At 33.9% G+C, this 16510-nt stretch overlaps 1 protein-coding gene across 1 annotated transcript in view; it reads right to left on the bottom strand.

The window, feature by feature from the left end:
• The window catches only part of Me1 (malic enzyme 1), a 200663-nt gene that overhangs the window by 95092 nt on the left and 89061 nt on the right, over window positions 1–16510 (bottom strand). Inside the window, exon 6 of the mRNA XM_004860271.4 lies at window positions 11891–11994. Within this exon, the coding sequence (XP_004860328.1) occupies window positions 11891–11994 (104 nt within the window). The remainder of the gene's footprint in view (window positions 1–11890; window positions 11995–16510) is intronic.

Genomic DNA, 16510 nt, shown 5'->3' with positions numbered 1-16510 from the left:
GCACCTATGAAGGCAAGCATTTATTGTTACTAAGCAGACTTCTAAGTTTTCTCATTTAATTATTAAATGTAGGCTTCTTGGGTATTTCATAAAATAATTTAATAAGTTGAAATAGTTTTTAAGCATCTGTCGTATAGGAATATAAAAGGTATCAAAAGCTTTTTATAATGATATTGTTCTAATTTTATACAATATTGCCAATTCTAGAAAAATAAATTGCTTATTTCTTAATTTCTGAAATGCAAAGAGCTGCAATCGTTTAACTCTAAGAAAAATTTGATCATCAAGGTCCCAAGTTCGATCCCCAGTACCAAAAAAAAACATTCATCATGTCTCTATGAGACTTTTATAACACCTATCTTCTCAGAGAAAAATACCCCTCATTTCACAATCACATCCTATTTATGTCATTGAATTTTGGTAGTATGTATATATTTGTGAACAACCATTTTCAAGGATGAAACATACAAAGAGTAAAACTAGACCAAAACTTTCTGACAAGCAATTTAAGAACTCACTAAGAACTGCAAACATTACCAGTAAACCTGATGTTGATATATTAGTTTCACAAAAACAAGGTCAAATATCTCACTAGTTTTATATTTATATTACATTTGGGGGGTTAACAATCCACGTCAAGGACAACTGTGAACAATCACAGAAAACTGTCACCAAAAATGCCAACTGGTTGCACAGAACTGTGGAGGACACATTGGAAAATGATATCCAAATGTCTTCTTTACCCCTTTCCCGGACCAACACACCAATTAATGTAACATCCAAGGGGTGGATGCCAAGTTCCTGCTCCGCTGGAAAATGCAGCTCCTGGTGATCCTAAACCCAGTGTTAGTAAAGAATTAAAGAAGCTGTTGCTTCTCAGCCTTTTGGCTGAGATCAAGTGAAGAATTAAAGAAGCTGTGTTTAAGGTAAAAGAAGATGATTTATTTGAAGGTGGGGAAGAGGAGACAGATGATGAATAGGGAGCATCCAGCATCCAAAAGTGAAATACTGCTGCCCTTTTTAATATTAAAATAAAAATATTTTAAAATAATGGAAGTTTTGTTATATACATACATGAACTAAATTATATATTTTGTATGCAGCCCAAGTCAATTCCTCTTCACTCAGTGCAGCCTGGGAAACCCAAAAGGTTGGTGATCTGTGGTATAAAGGATATATAGGGGGGTGAAAAGTAGCAAGAGAGGAAGGGCAAGCGCACAGGCCAGATCAGAAAGGAATTTATATGTAGGTAAAAACAGTTAACAAAGGGGTAAAAATAAGTTTATGAAGATTTGTTAATGTGATACAATAAAGACAGAGTTACTATAGTTACTGGTAGTAATGAAAATATAAAATTGAGAAGTTAAGACACAATTATAGAAATGGATTAAAATGATCATAAAAGAGCTTTCCAGTCGAATTCAGTAACAAATCTGTTTTTGAGATAAATACACAGGACAACAGGGGTTACAGCAGGTGCCAAAGAATGACTTCCATTTGTTTTGGGATTTAATCAGATACTACTGATACACACTTCAAAAAGGGAAAATCAGAAACCACTCTAGCTAATTGTCATAAAAGGTTTATGTAAGCCTACATTTTTTAATCTTTGCAAAAAATTAATAGTTGTACTATCTCTGTGTCATTTTTACTGTGGAAGTAATTTTTATTGTGAACTTGCCTGACACTGACTAGACTAGTAATACATAGCATAGGAAATATAATGCAAGATGAATCAAATCATGAATGTTTTTCTTGAATTAACTGCCTTGCCAACTGTCTCTAAGCTCCTGTGAAATAAACTTTGAGCAGAAAAAGAAAACTAAAGTTTATGTAAAACAAAATAATTTAAAATCCTGAATTTGAAGTCTATTCTTCTGGATCAAATATAATTACATAATGTGATGATTAAACTCTTTCAACTCACTCATAATGACCACAAGCATCAACACATCACTGAATTTTATGATTCAAACCAGCTCTAAACACTGAAACACCACACAACTTCTTTAGCACTTTCAGAAAGTCCTAAAAAGTTGGAACACTTTAAGGATGTTTAATTCTAATCCATCTTCCCACTTAAAGCAGAAATTTTTATATCCTTAACTACATATGTCCATGCAGTTAAGAGTGACAGAGAGATCACAAAATATTAGCACAAAAAACAATCATGAAAAACAACTTCTGAGTGATTTATGTGCAAGTATTATAAGTATTTTTACATATATTATTTTATTTTTAGATAATTTCAACTCCTAAATGTTCCATCTAATAGTAAACCAAGTTTGCCAGCCTACAGCTAACTAAAGTATTGGTCCTAGATATGCTTACTGGGAAATAAAAATTAGTTATTATTTATAATGCTTAATAAAATTAATTTTGTATTTGTATTTTTATCTAAACCATCAAAACAACCCCATAAAATAGGTAGTATTATTTTCTCAGTTTACAGGAGAGGAAACTAAACTTTATAGAGAGTAAATAATTTTCCCAACATTCCAAATGTAGTATTGGTAGAGCTGAGACTTACTTCAAAGCCTAAGATTTACTTATCACATGTCCCTGAGACATGGGCTTTTTGTAGGCTGGCACAACCAATTTCTTAACTTTTTAAATTGAGAGTCAGACCCAAAGCCATAGTAGATTCACTCAAGAGATCATTTTATGAGGTCTCTGAAGAAATGGACCATAAATTTATCAAGGCAACTCCAGGTATTTGCTCAGTATGATGAGTCTGTTTTCATTTGAATTTCTATACATTCCAGTCTAACCATGATGGTTAAAAATAAGATTAACAGTTGCTGTTTTGTTTTCTATTTTTTAAAATGACAGTATTCTCCATAAACACTGCAACATGTGATATTATTTTAATATGAAATGGAAAAAATGGATCATCATTTGTGGACACCACAAAGAAAAACAGTCTAAGAATTAATCGCTACATCATGGTTAAATTAGAAACATGGAATTCTGTGTTAATTCTGGCTTGGTTTATAGTTTGTGAAATAAAAACAGTCAAATAGTAGAAAACTGAGTTGGCTAAAATGTGATCATCTTGACAATATGAATGATTATATTGTTCTTATATTCTGATTACGGTAAATTCTACACAAATATTGTTACAGCCTCAAATAATAGAATTTAGCAATATATTAGGTTAAAAATATTTATAAAACTTCCATAAATGTAGACAGATTACTTTATGTAGCATACCATCTTGAAAACTAACCTCTAATTCTTCTGGAGACGTCCTGGTACTAAGACATGAGAGCAACTTTCTAATTACGTTTCTTTATTCTTTTCCTTTCAGCATCTTTAATCTCCAATTATGAAATTACACCCCTTATTTGAATATTTTTATCTCATTTCCCCATCAAATTAACCATATATATTATCTTTAAAAATTAAACTGCTTTCATATGTACATACCTGCTTCATCTTTGTTAATAAATGCACATAAATTAAGGAGGGCAAGATTAATAAAATACCTTTGTCTAACTTGTAAGACACTGACTGCTACTGACAGTTTTTTGTTTTTAGAGCAGATAAGTCTATGAATACATTGAAGAAAAAAAGAGTCTCTCTCTGTCTCTCCCTACATGTAAATACAGATGTAGATGTAGATACAAATATAAAGATATAGATCTCCAATGAGCTTATTTTCTAACTTCCCATATTCCCTATGGGAAAATAAATGGAAAACAATAAGAATCACAGGCTTCTAAGCAGAAATTAGATTTCATCTGTTAATCTAAGAGAACAAACAAAGAAACTGGGAATGTAGCTCACTTGGTAGGACAGCACTTGCCTAGCATATGCAAGGCTCTGGCTTATTCTCCAGCACAACAACGGAAAGAAGAAAATAAGATGACAAAGAAAAGAGACACAGAAGAGAAGCATACTACTATATAAATTACTGTCAAACCACAATAATTATCTTTAGTAATATAATAATTTAGCTTTAATAAATCTATAAAATGTTAAGGGATCTCTCTACATACATCTGAATGTTTATTGATTTCAAGAGAAAGAGAGATAATGATGCAACAGAAATTCATTAAAATAGTTTTCTTCTTTAGAGAAAATTACAATCTAAAACAATGATGTATCAATGTAATTAAAACACAAATCTTTAGTTTACTTCAGGCAAAGATACTTTATTTGGAAAATTAAGTGTTTCTCTGGTTTATGTAAGTGAACCACCTTTCTTTCAGATATATGTCACTAGTTTCATGACAGTAAGAACCAATTGTTTAAGTAATGGTTTCAAGAGTAATATTTTATACCTCCTGGATGGTATAATATAATGTGGGATAATCAGGATAAAAGCAATCTCTTGATAATAAAGTTCTTTTTCCAACAGCTTACATTCTAGTAAAGAAAACAGACACTGCAAAATAATGCATTCATAAGACTCATGAAAATAGAATAAACCAGTGTAAAACACTAATAGTAATATTAAAAGAATGATAGAATTCATATAATTGATTAGACTCAAATAGGGTAATGTCTGAAAGCATCTAAAAGTGCTGTAAACAATATTCAGGGAGAAATAGCAAACTTGTCTTGCTAAAGTTCAGCTTCTCCAAAGGTGGATGTGGACATAGATAAGGATACAAATTTAGTATTAAGGTAACAGAAATATACATATCCATCTTAAATCTGTAATAGAATGTAAATGTATTTATCTTTATATATAAATATATATGATGAATACCTTTTGATTTCTAAGCCTTTCATAACCTACTTTTTTATTCACTTGAAAAAGTGCAAAGATTTAACAAGAAATACAGTACTTGGCATTTTTTTAAAAACATGATTATACTTAAACTGTGAATCTGTTCTTTTTTTAGATAAAAAAATTCTAAGTCATAAACCTGATTTGAGCCCTGTTCCTTAGTAACATGATTGCACACTATTCTCATATTGGCAAACATTCTTTCTGCTTGAAAGGGTATTTTTTTTCAAATGGTTTATATCACCTTTGGACTAAAGGGAAGAATAGCAGGTATAGTTACGTGTTTTCATTAAATTTCTAATGCAAACCAAAGTAAAGTATGCTGATCAAAGTGACATGGTCTGAAATGAAGCTTAGTGTTCAAGAGGCTTATAACAAATGTCCTTGAGAAGACAAAGGAAGCAGGAACAGTCAGAGAGAAGTTCAGCTGCACCATAGGCACAGTAACAGCTTCCACTGAATCAGTTTGAGAATTCCAGAGGTACAGTGGCTCTTCAGAGCTGTCACCAGGTGGACTGAGATGGCCAGACCTTTACATTTCTGTATCAATAAGTCATTGGATGTAGATCACCATGGGAAAGAATGTTGGCTGTGCTCTGTGGTGAAGTGGCTCTCTGTAGCTGAGGCAATCCCTGAACATTGCATGCATCCCTACAGGTCAAATAGCTAACACACTACTGCTCAATATGTACCATCAAAAGAAGGGCCAGGGATTTACCTCAGTGGTTTCATTGCCTGCCGTGCAAGTGCAAGGACCCGAGTTCAATCCCCAGTAACAAAAAAAAAAAAAGAAATCAAAGATAAATGTGCACAAAGATGAGAGTAGTGAGTAGTGGAGCCAGTAAAAATCACAATCTCTTGTTCAATTTCCAAATCTCACCTAATTTTTTTACCTTAAACTCAAGACTGAAAAGAGGACTAGTTTCCAGAAGAAAGGACCTTGCAACATTATGGCAAGTATACAGAGTAATAATTTTCCCAGTCCTCCAAAGAGACTCAAGTAACTGGCCAGGGAAAACATATACCTGTTGAGAACTATTTGGCATAGAATTGACAGTAATACCCAGAGATCTGAAACATCAACAGCCCTTTGCTTCTTTTCCCCTAATTAGAGTAAGCACAATGGAGGCCAGTAATAAAGGAGCCCCAGCCATAGTTTAGCTCATAATAGGTCCAGCAGGACCACAGACCTACCTGGTGGTAATTCCTCAGACCTCAAATGAAATCATATTCTTATTTCATACTTGGTAAATATGCTGCAACAACCATATCAAGCTTGGCTAGAAGGTAAGAGCTGTCATTGTAGAGAAAACCAAGGGAAAGAACTTGAAGCTACTCTATCCCAACCCTGCCACAACAGTACATTTACAAACCAACAGAAATTAGAGTTCCCTTAAAAATCTAAATAGCATGGGCAGTGGTGACAACAACTTCTGATATTCAAAGTTATTTTTGGGTCCATGTAGCAGTAAAATTTCTCACTTTATCCACAGCTATTTCTGCCTCCTCACTTTCAAAAGGGTTGATTCCAAAGGCACCTCTTAATAAATTCCACCTCAGAGTCTGATCCTCCGGTTTCTCAACCTGCACCAGTTATTCCAACCCTAAAGTGAAGTTGTGTTTTCTTTTTAAATAATTGTGGGCTTCTCTTCAAGACTTTCTCATTTAAAGGGGTAATGGCAGGTTTCACAGCTAGACAATGTGTCCAAGTAATCACAACATAATACAAATTTTTAAAAAGTCTTTCACAGTTTTTTCTTCCATTTCTGACTTACACATGTTTTTTTGGTTTTTTTTTTGTACCAGGGATGGAACTCAGGAGCTAAATCCCCGGCCCTTTACACCCTCACACATGGTTTTTACATTTAAAGTTACTGTTCAGTCTTGTCAAGCCCCATTTTCTTATCAAATATCTTAAGTAATTCTTCAAATGTTTAAAAAAAGTTTTTCTGATTCTGGACAGACAATTCAAAATTAGTTCATCTCATTTTTTTGGAAAGCTTTTCCTTGGTTTCAAATAATAATTTCTTCTCTATTTCATCATCACTTAAATTCTTCTAACTTGTTAATTTGTTTTAAAAAGGCTAAACTTGAGAGATGAGCCTGTCCCAGCACCCAGGAGGAAGCTCCCCCGCCGCCATCCCAAGTTCCTAGGGCAGAGAAGGTGAGCCTGTTCCAGAACCTGGCAGGAAGCTCCCCCACCAACATCCCAAGCTCCTAGGGCAAAGAAGTTGAGCCGGTCCCAGCACCCGGAAAGAAGCTCCCCCCACCGCCATCCCAAGCTCCTAGGGCAGAGAAGGTGAGCCAGTCCCAGAACTCGGAAGGAAGCTCCCCTGCCGCCATCCCAAGCTCCTAGGGCAGAGAAGGTGAGCTGGTCCCAGAACTCGGTAGGAAGCTCCCCCACCGCCATCCCAAGCTCCTAGGGCAGAGAAGCTGAGCCAGTCCCAGCACCTGGAAGGAATCTCCCCCGCCACCATCCCAAGCTCCAAGGGCAGAGAAGGTGAGCCAGTCCCAGAACTCGGAAGGAAGCTCCCCTGATGCCATCCCAAGCTCCTAGGGCAGAGAAGCTGAGCCTGTCCCAGCACCCAGAGGGAAGCTCCCCTGCCGCCATCCCAAGCTCCTAGGGCAGAGAAGCTGAGCCCCCCAGGCACCAGAGGCACACCTCCCCACCCTCGTGGAAATGAGAAGACATGTAAACAAGCCTCAAAAACAGACTTATAAATCACCTACAGTAACCCCAAAGGGAAACAAGATGGAACAACCTGATACTCAACCACCTGGGCTCTCTGAACTGGCAACAAAAGAGGATCTGGAAAATATGAAATCAGAAATAATTTCTCAGATAACAGCAAAGATTTTGGCCATGGTGCAAGACGTGATTAATAAATCTGGAGAGGACACAGATAAAAAAATAGAGGAGCTGAGGAACATGATGGAATCTCAACATAGGAAACAAATGGAATCCATAAAACAGATGCAAATAGATTTCCAGGAGATTAAAAACTCCATCAAAAGTCTACCCAACAGAATAAACCAATGTGAGGACAGAATTTCAGATATAGAAGAAAAGATTGCAATTAGTGACCAGGAAAAGAAAAATTCCTTTAAAATTGTAAAGGAACACCAGAAATCAATCTAGCAGCTGCTAGATGATGCAAAGAATAGCATAAGACTGATTGGAGACAATGAAGAAAGAGGAGAGAGTGCAGATGATATAAAAAAACTGTTCACAGAAGTGATGGCAGAAAACTTCCCAAGCAGGGGAAAAGAACTTGACATACAAATAAGTGAGGCATATAGGACTCCAAATAGCCTTGATCAAAAAAAAATCTACACATAGGCATATAATACTTAGGATTCCAGAAATTCAACAGAAGAACAAAATTCTACAAGAGAAAAGAAACAAATCACATACAAAGGAAAGCCCATCAGAATCACAGCAGACTTCTCAACACAAACCCTCAAGGCAAGAAGAGCTTGGAGTGATGTATTTCAAGCCCTAAAGCCTCCAACCCAGATTGATGTACCCTGCAAAACTATCTTTCAAAATTGATGGAGAAATAAGATACTTTCATGATAAAGAGCACCTCAGGAACTTCATGAATATCAAACTAGCACTCCAAAAAAGTTTAGACAATACCCTAGGAAAAGACAATGAGGATTACAACCCCAGGAAACCCAGCAGAATGAATCCATTGGGCGTGACAAATTAAACGCAAAGGGGGAGAATCCAACACAAAGAAAAAGTCATGACAAGCCTTTTAAACCTTTTAACTTCATCTCCCTAATGAGTCTATAATTCAATCTTGTTATTGTATTGATTAGTATTTTTCTGATTCTAGAGTTGCACACCTTTCCTTGTGCTATATTTATCATCTATTTATCATCTTCTTGTGTCTACTTTTTAATTGGGTTGTCTATTAATGAGCTGTAAGAGTTCTTTATAATGGGTCATATGCATTGTAAATATGGTCTGTTTAAGGACTACTTTTCATTTTCTTACTGATGTCATTTAAAGTTCTAAATTTTGATCGAATCTCATTTATCAATGTTTTTCTTTTATACGTCATGTTTTTTGTATCATAGGTAGTTCTTGCCTACCCTAAATTCATAAACATTTCCCCTTATAATTTCTTCTTAAAGTTTTATATTTTTAGACTTTCATATTTAGGTTCATAGATCATTTCAAGTTATTTTTATGTATGGAAATAAAGGGTTGAGGTTAATTTTTTATATACAGATACCAGGTGTTCTAGTGCCATTTGCTGAAAACGCTATCTTTTCCTCGGCTCTTGAATTGAGTTTATATTCTATAAAATGTTAATGTTAAATAATCTCTCAGAATTCAGTGGACCATATATGTGTGGTTCTATTTCTAGATTCTCTGTTTTATTCCAATAATCTATATCTTTTTCCTTACACCAACACTGCCTTGATTACTGTAGCTTTAGAGGAAGTCTTAAAATTAGGTACTGAACATCTTCCAACACTGTTCTTTTTTCTTTTTCTTTTTACTTTTCTGGGTCCTTTGTACTCCTACATAACTTTTAAATTTCAATATTCAGTCCTTCATTTATAGCAAGTATACATAGACCTGAATTTTTATATATACCTTGTGTTTTCTAATCCTGCTAAATTCAAATACAAGTTCTAGGGGCTCCTAGAGATTTCTTACTATTTTCTCTGTAGATGATCATTTCATCTACATATAAAGATTTTGCTTCTACCTTGCCAATCCTATTCTAATTGTGTCATTTTATTGCCAGACTATTTTGGTGGGGACTAGGTTTCAAAGTTTAATGGACAGATAAAGAGTAAGCCTATCTGCCCTTGTTCCCCACCTTAAGGAGAAAGCATTGTATCTTCTCCATTCATATAAGGCATTCTCTCTGGAAGTATGGAGTACATGTCTTTAATCTGTTGAGAAGGTTCTGTTCTACTTCTGGTCTCCTGATAACTTTGACCATGAACAGCTGTAGAATTTAGTCCAATACTTTTTCTCCAACTAGTGACAGGATCATATGGCTTTTTCCTTTCCTCTGCTAAAATGAGGACTTTTGGGGGTAGATCTTCCAATGCTGAACCAATACTGCCATCCCTATAACAAAACCACTTTCTACATACTGCCAGATCTGACTTCTAATAGTTTGTTTTGTTAAACAAATTTCTATCTATGTTCATACTTTTTCTTCTATTATCTTTATCCAGTTTTAGGATTAGCACAATGTTGAGTTCCTAAAATGAGGGGAGAAGTGTTCCTTCTTTTTTCTGCTTTAATTGTTTGATATAATTTATCAGTTAAAATGTATATGAGCCTGCTGTTGTCATATAGGTAGGTTTTCAAGCTAGGAATATACTTTCTTTAATAAGTGCTATTCAAATTTTATATTTCCTCCAGAGTCAGTTTCATTAATTTGTCTCCCAAGGTACTTCTTAGAAGTTGTCAAATTTATTTCAGAACAGATTTTTGTAATATGCTTTCTATATCCTTTTAAATTCTGTAAAATCTGTGGTAATGTCTCCTAGATCTTGACATTGTCATTTTAAAAATGTATAATTGATATTGTGTAACAGGAAGTAAAGGTCTAAAGGAGCAGAGGAAGTAGGAGGGGTAGGGGAAAGGAAAAACAGGAAAAGAAAAAATATGAGAAAAGGAAAAAAAAGGAAACAAAGTCTTTGCAAATGGAGAAGGGTGGAGGGGGTGAAGGGAGGGCAAGGGAAGGGGAAAAAAAAAAGAACCAAGAAACTCATATAATGGTACAAGATCCCAATGATGAATGTAACTGTATTTTATACCGAAAATGTAATAAACTTAATGGGAAAAATAAATAAATAAAAATCTGTTAAAAAAAAAAGCTAAACTTGTCTTATTTAGACAGGTTTTTATTTCCACATGTAGCAAAACAACATGTGTTCTGTACTGCATTTCCTTTTCTTTCCTATAGCTTCACAGCATTCTCTACACAATCTCTTGATTAATGTAGCTATTTAGAAGATTATAGGAAATCATCACCCTATATATGAATTTACTGGGTAAGCTATTTAGAATTAGATATAAAAACTATTAGAAATTAACTGTATCATGCAATTTTGAACTTAAGCTGTAGTTTCTCAACCATTTCTGTGAATAAGTATAGCTTAATCAATAAGTATAATAACAACAATAAATAAATGAAGCATGTGATTTTTAAAAAGTAGCCCATACTGACAAATATACTCTGCACTAAAATACTGGGTAATGAGAGATTCAGTATATTATAAGTAGTGGGCAAACTGATAAAAGCATTTTCTGCTGCAAGATACAACTTCTTAAAAATCGTAAATGTAAAAAGAAATCAATAGTTATATCTGATTTTAGTGATAAGGTAATTTGTTATGAAAAACCAAGGCCAACATAAATATTTTTAAAAGTACATAGTTTCTATAGTTACAGATTAACAAAATGAATGACTGTCAATTACTGTGACAAAATTTTCTCAGAATATATTACTAAAATTACGGTGGAAGTCTCTTTTTTGAAGAAAAAAAGTGGAAAGTTTCACAGTAGCACTTGAACCATAGTCAAATACTAACTAGATTACATGAAAATATAATACTTCATTTTATTCAAATACTGTAGATTTAATTATAGATTCACAGGTTATGACTGGACACCCTGGTTCTTACTACAGACCCTTAGATTGTACCATCCCCTCCTTATCCTCACTGCTTCCTCTGCTTCTTCTGTTACAACAGTCAAGATATCAGCTACAAATATGACTGAAGATCAGATTTTGTCAGCAGCCAAGAAAAAAGTACAGACTACCAAAAGGAAGCTTTTCCTTGTTTACATTTATTGTCCCTGGTCACAGCCTCCTTCTCTACATATCATCATGCATTTCAACAGCCACAGGGCCTAAAGATTCTTATGAGAAAAATTTGGGGGTGGATAGCAACAGACATGCCTTTTCTGGGAAAGACATGTTGATCATTAGGCCAGTAGCAGTAATGAGTAGGTAAACAGAGATAGGAAATACACAGCTTTTTTCACTGAAATCACTTCTAATTATTAAACCACACTGAATCAAATGTGGATTTTTAAAAAATTATGTTAGTTTACCTTTAGATGTTTGAAATCTAATTCAAATGTACATAAAATAAAAATATACCTACTTGGAAGAAACTGCCTCCATGAATTCATCCAAAAAGTCATCATATTCTGGACCTCTCACTCTTCTCTGCCGTAATCCAATGTATAATGGGTCATTAAGTAACTCCTATCATTAAAAAAAAGTTTCCATAAAAATAGAATAACTATGAGCGAGTAATTTACTCTTCCTGAATTTATTTCTTCATCTATAAAAGGAACAGAAATAGAAATAAAATATTGCTACACTGATTCAGAATTAACCTACAATTTATTATTTATACATCTATGATATTTATAGGCCAAATAAAAAATAATTACTAGATGCCAAAAACATGCGGGATTTTCTGAGGAAAAGAAAAGGAATTAAGACCTCACAATGGTGCTAAGTAGAGAAGCTTAACTCAGATTTTACAGGCAAAATTTGCCACAGAGAGAAAAAAATACTGAGTTTTGAAGTAGCTTCCATTAGCTTAATAAATAGAAAGAGCGGGGCTGGGGATTTAGCTCAGTGGTTTCATTGCCTGCTGTGCAAGCTCAAGGACCCGAGTTCAATCCCCCATACCAAAAAATAAAAATAAAAAATATAAATTAAAAAAAATAAATAAATAAATGGAAAGAGACTTTTTCTTAAATTTCTTTTTTAAATTTTCAAAAGCAAAATCTTAGAACAACATCTTGATTATGCCTATAAATAAGAAGCTGGCTGGTTTTAAAAAGAAAGTTTTTAGGTTTGAGTTTTTCTCAAACATTTTTAAAGTTTACACAGTTTGTTTCTTAAACTGATTATGTCTGGGTAACTGTTGGTATGTATAATATTTAATGTTAATTAATAAATCAGTTTTAAATTGGGTTATATTTTATCTTCAGTAAAATGCACCAATTTATAGCAAAAGCTCTCAGTAAACTAGGAACCAAAAGAAACATCAATGCAGTGAATGACAGCATATCCACAGCTAACAGCATATCAATAAAGATAAGCTGAATTCTATTCCATTCAGATAGAGACAATACAAAAACATCTGTCCTCACCACTTTTCAGCAATATACTGAAGATCCTAGCCATTCCAATAAAGCAAGAAAATAGGAATGCAGATTAGAAAGAACTAAAGCTGTTTTTATATATGTGATTATGTACAGAGAAAATATTAATAAATAATAATCAAACCCAGTATAAAAAATGTGACTTTAACATAATCATAGGATGTAAGGCCCAGATCAACAAATCAAATATATCTCTTTATACTTGCAAAGGACGGTCAAAATAAAATACATAGTTCCATTTATAATAGTATTCCAAAACATGGAGTTCATAACAGCATATGTAGCAACATAATGTGTATGACTTGCACACTGGAAATTACAGAACATTGTTTTGAAAACACCTGAATGTTTTAAAGTGGAGCTTATTAGATCACCTTCATCTGTTTCATAAAAAATTGTAAACAGGGCCTCTGTCTAATGGAGTAGACTACAAGGAGATACACAGAAAGTCCAAGAAGTTTTTTGGGTGCTGTGAATTAATTAGGACAGAGATACTTTAAAATAAAAATACTTCTCTAGGTTGTCAACTTTCTATAGGTAGGAAGTAGGATGAGAAAGGTATTCAATTGTCAAACAGACCATTTCTTATTAAAAGAAAAGGATATCTCAGAGAGCAGAGTCAACAGGTCAGAGGGCAGAACCAAAAGCCTGAGAACAATGAACTGTAGATCTGCTCTTGAAGAAATAGAACTTAGGCCAACTCGAAGAATATTCCCTACCTCCCAAGAAGGTGGTCTGAAAACCTACCTTCAGGGAGAATTCAGAATGGCTATGGACCATTCAGGACATGAGTTCTATTCCTCCTATTTTGATTGGGAATGTTGATTGTAATTATTCTGTCCCTAACGCACCACTGTGTGTCTGGTGTGTGGGTGTACACAGAGGAACCACATCAAGAAGCAAAGCACAAGAATCCTCATTTGCATCTAGATCTGATTTAGATAACAGGACCCTAATTTTTGGAGCTATGGCTATTACTGGGATGAAACTTAGAATCCCAGGACAAAGATGAGCAATATATTGTATACGAAATATGAACAATTTGTAAAAAATGAAAATCAGCATGGAGGAAGGCACAGCTGTCCTGGACATTCCAGATTTCCTAACCCTCCAGGTCCAAACTACCAACCCACAACATCATAAACATTAACAGAACAATCATTGTTGAAAGTCACTGAGTCAAAGGTAGTTTATTATAGATAAATGCTATGTTTTTGCAGATGTGGTGATGTTATGAAGGTTAAACTATGTGAATCATGTGAAGCAAGCTTTACTTAAAGCCAAAAGAAATTATAGCCAAGTTCACACCTGTTGTCACAGTGTAATTATTAACAGCCTTCTCTTTCCCTGCAAAATTCTCTTGATCTCACCAATACATCTTCTTTATAATGTACTACACAATAATGAGTTAAAGCTATCTAGCTAGCTAGAATGTTAAATCTCAAAAATATATTTCAGATGAAGTATAAAATCTGAAACCATGTGCTGTGATAAAGCCTTGCTGTTTCTTAAGACATGAAAACTTTTAACAGGGTTCTGAGCAACCAAGGTTGAAGTGCCAATGTGCTACTAATGGCCGCCAAAATTAAAATAATTTCTTCATGTCTGGAATATATTTAGACTTCTAAAATGTGAATTAGAAAAAGAACACAGTTGAGAAAAAATGTTACATGTTTCCTCTTCTCCTTTCTCCCATTCTTTCCCACATTAATAAACATATACCATAAAGATGTCTATTTACAATATACTCACTTCACAACATTTAAGCAAAAGATATGGCTTTTAAATTAAATGAGAAAGTTATAAAACTCTTCTAATAATAATAATGTCCCTACCAAAAAGCGATTTTTAAAAATTTCATAGTTTTAACTAAGAAAATTGAAGATAAGACTTGAAAAATGAATATATTCTTGGAAATTTGTCTGACAAAAAATTAAATATACAAAAAGCAATATTCAATTATTTATAATGGCTCCATGGACCAAGTAGCCTGGCACAAAAACCAGTGATACTAACTCACTGGATTAAGAACATCTTGTGGTTAGGAGGCAATACTCAACAGATCTTTGACGGAGAATAAATTAAAGACAGCATTAAGCAAGCACTTAGAAAAGATTAGATTTGAGGGCCAGGGATATAGCTCCATGGCACTGCATCTGCCTGGCAAGCACAAGGTCCTAAGTTCAATCCCAGGTATCACAAAAAAAAAAGCAAGAAAAGGTTAGATTCTCTTTAACACTGGGTGTCACACTAAATGCATGTGGTACCACTGAAGACTTATGTACAAGCATGAGACAGAAAAGTATTAGTAGAAAAAAAGTAAAAAACAAAACAGATGGAAATACAGTGGACCCTCAAGTTACGACCAACCTAATATATAACTTGGGTTAATTATGTTAATGAAAGATTCATCTGCACCTTATTATCTATAGTTTGTACCCAGGTAAACATCCAGATCTCAACTATAGTGACTTATAACCAATTTGAGTTACAACAAGCCCTCAGGAACCAATCGAGCTCATAAGTCAAGGGTCCACTGTACAAGAGCTCAAAACAGCAGATGAGGGCATATATTAATAAATATATTAATTATATTACTTATTAACATTGCATCAATTTTGGACTCTTGGGAATTTTTACTTGAAGCATGTATTTATTTGAAGCTAACAATAACCATTATCAACTCTCTCTTTCTTCCTGCCTCTCATATTTCTACCCTTTCAATTTGAAGTTTCTGAGAATTAAGAAAAATTTCTTAATACTTCATTTTTAAATTATATCATTTATAACATGAAAAAAACAAATTTTTCTACCAGAAATGTTTAAGAATACTAAGCAGTAAAATTAGAAGTAAATACCAACATGCATGTTCTTGTAGATCCTTTTCTTTACATTTATATACGTATATTATTTGTCCGAATTTGGAGTAACAGCATAGACTATGCTATACTCCCTTTTCACATAGAAGTATGTGGCGAAAGTTTTCTTGTCAAAGGACAAACATTTATATTAAACCAATTCCCCAAATGAATGTAATTATTATAGCTCGTACTAATCAAAATTAAAAATTGCTTATTGTAACCAGAAAAAGGGGGAGAAGGGGTTATAGCTCAGTGAGTAGGCTGTGGGTTGAATCTTTTTTACTGCAAAGAAAAAAAGAAAAGAAACTAAGTGATGTTACTAATCAGTTTTATTATGAAGAGCAAAATTCAATAGATTCACAAAAGCAATGACATTAAAATAGTAATATAGAAGGCTGGGGATTTAGCTCTGTGGTTCCGTTGCCTGCCTCGCAAGTGCAAGGTCCTGAGTTCGATCCCCAGTACCAAAACAAAAATTACTATAGGGATGATTTGACTAAAAAAATTAAAAAGAGTAAAACTTTAAAATCACTAAAATAAGAAAATTAAGAGAAATATAAACCCTGCTTTAGCTAACAGAACATAGCATGTGAGATCCAAATGAAATGTCACTACTCAGAGTTCTTCAGTCACTAGAGTTCATTCAAAGAATGCAAATATATATAATACACATAATATGAGCAAACAGCAAAAGCAAAAGGAAAATAGGTCTAAATTTGAATTTTAATTAAGGAGAATTAA

Source organism: Heterocephalus glaber, unplaced genomic scaffold (genome assembly GCF_053883595.1).
Source record: "Heterocephalus glaber isolate CG9 unplaced genomic scaffold, H.glaber_assembly_v1.0 deba00001523, whole genome shotgun sequence".
Lineage (NCBI taxonomy): Eukaryota > Metazoa > Chordata > Mammalia > Rodentia > Bathyergidae > Heterocephalus > Heterocephalus glaber.
This window is presented reverse-complemented; position numbering and strand designations above follow the sequence as displayed.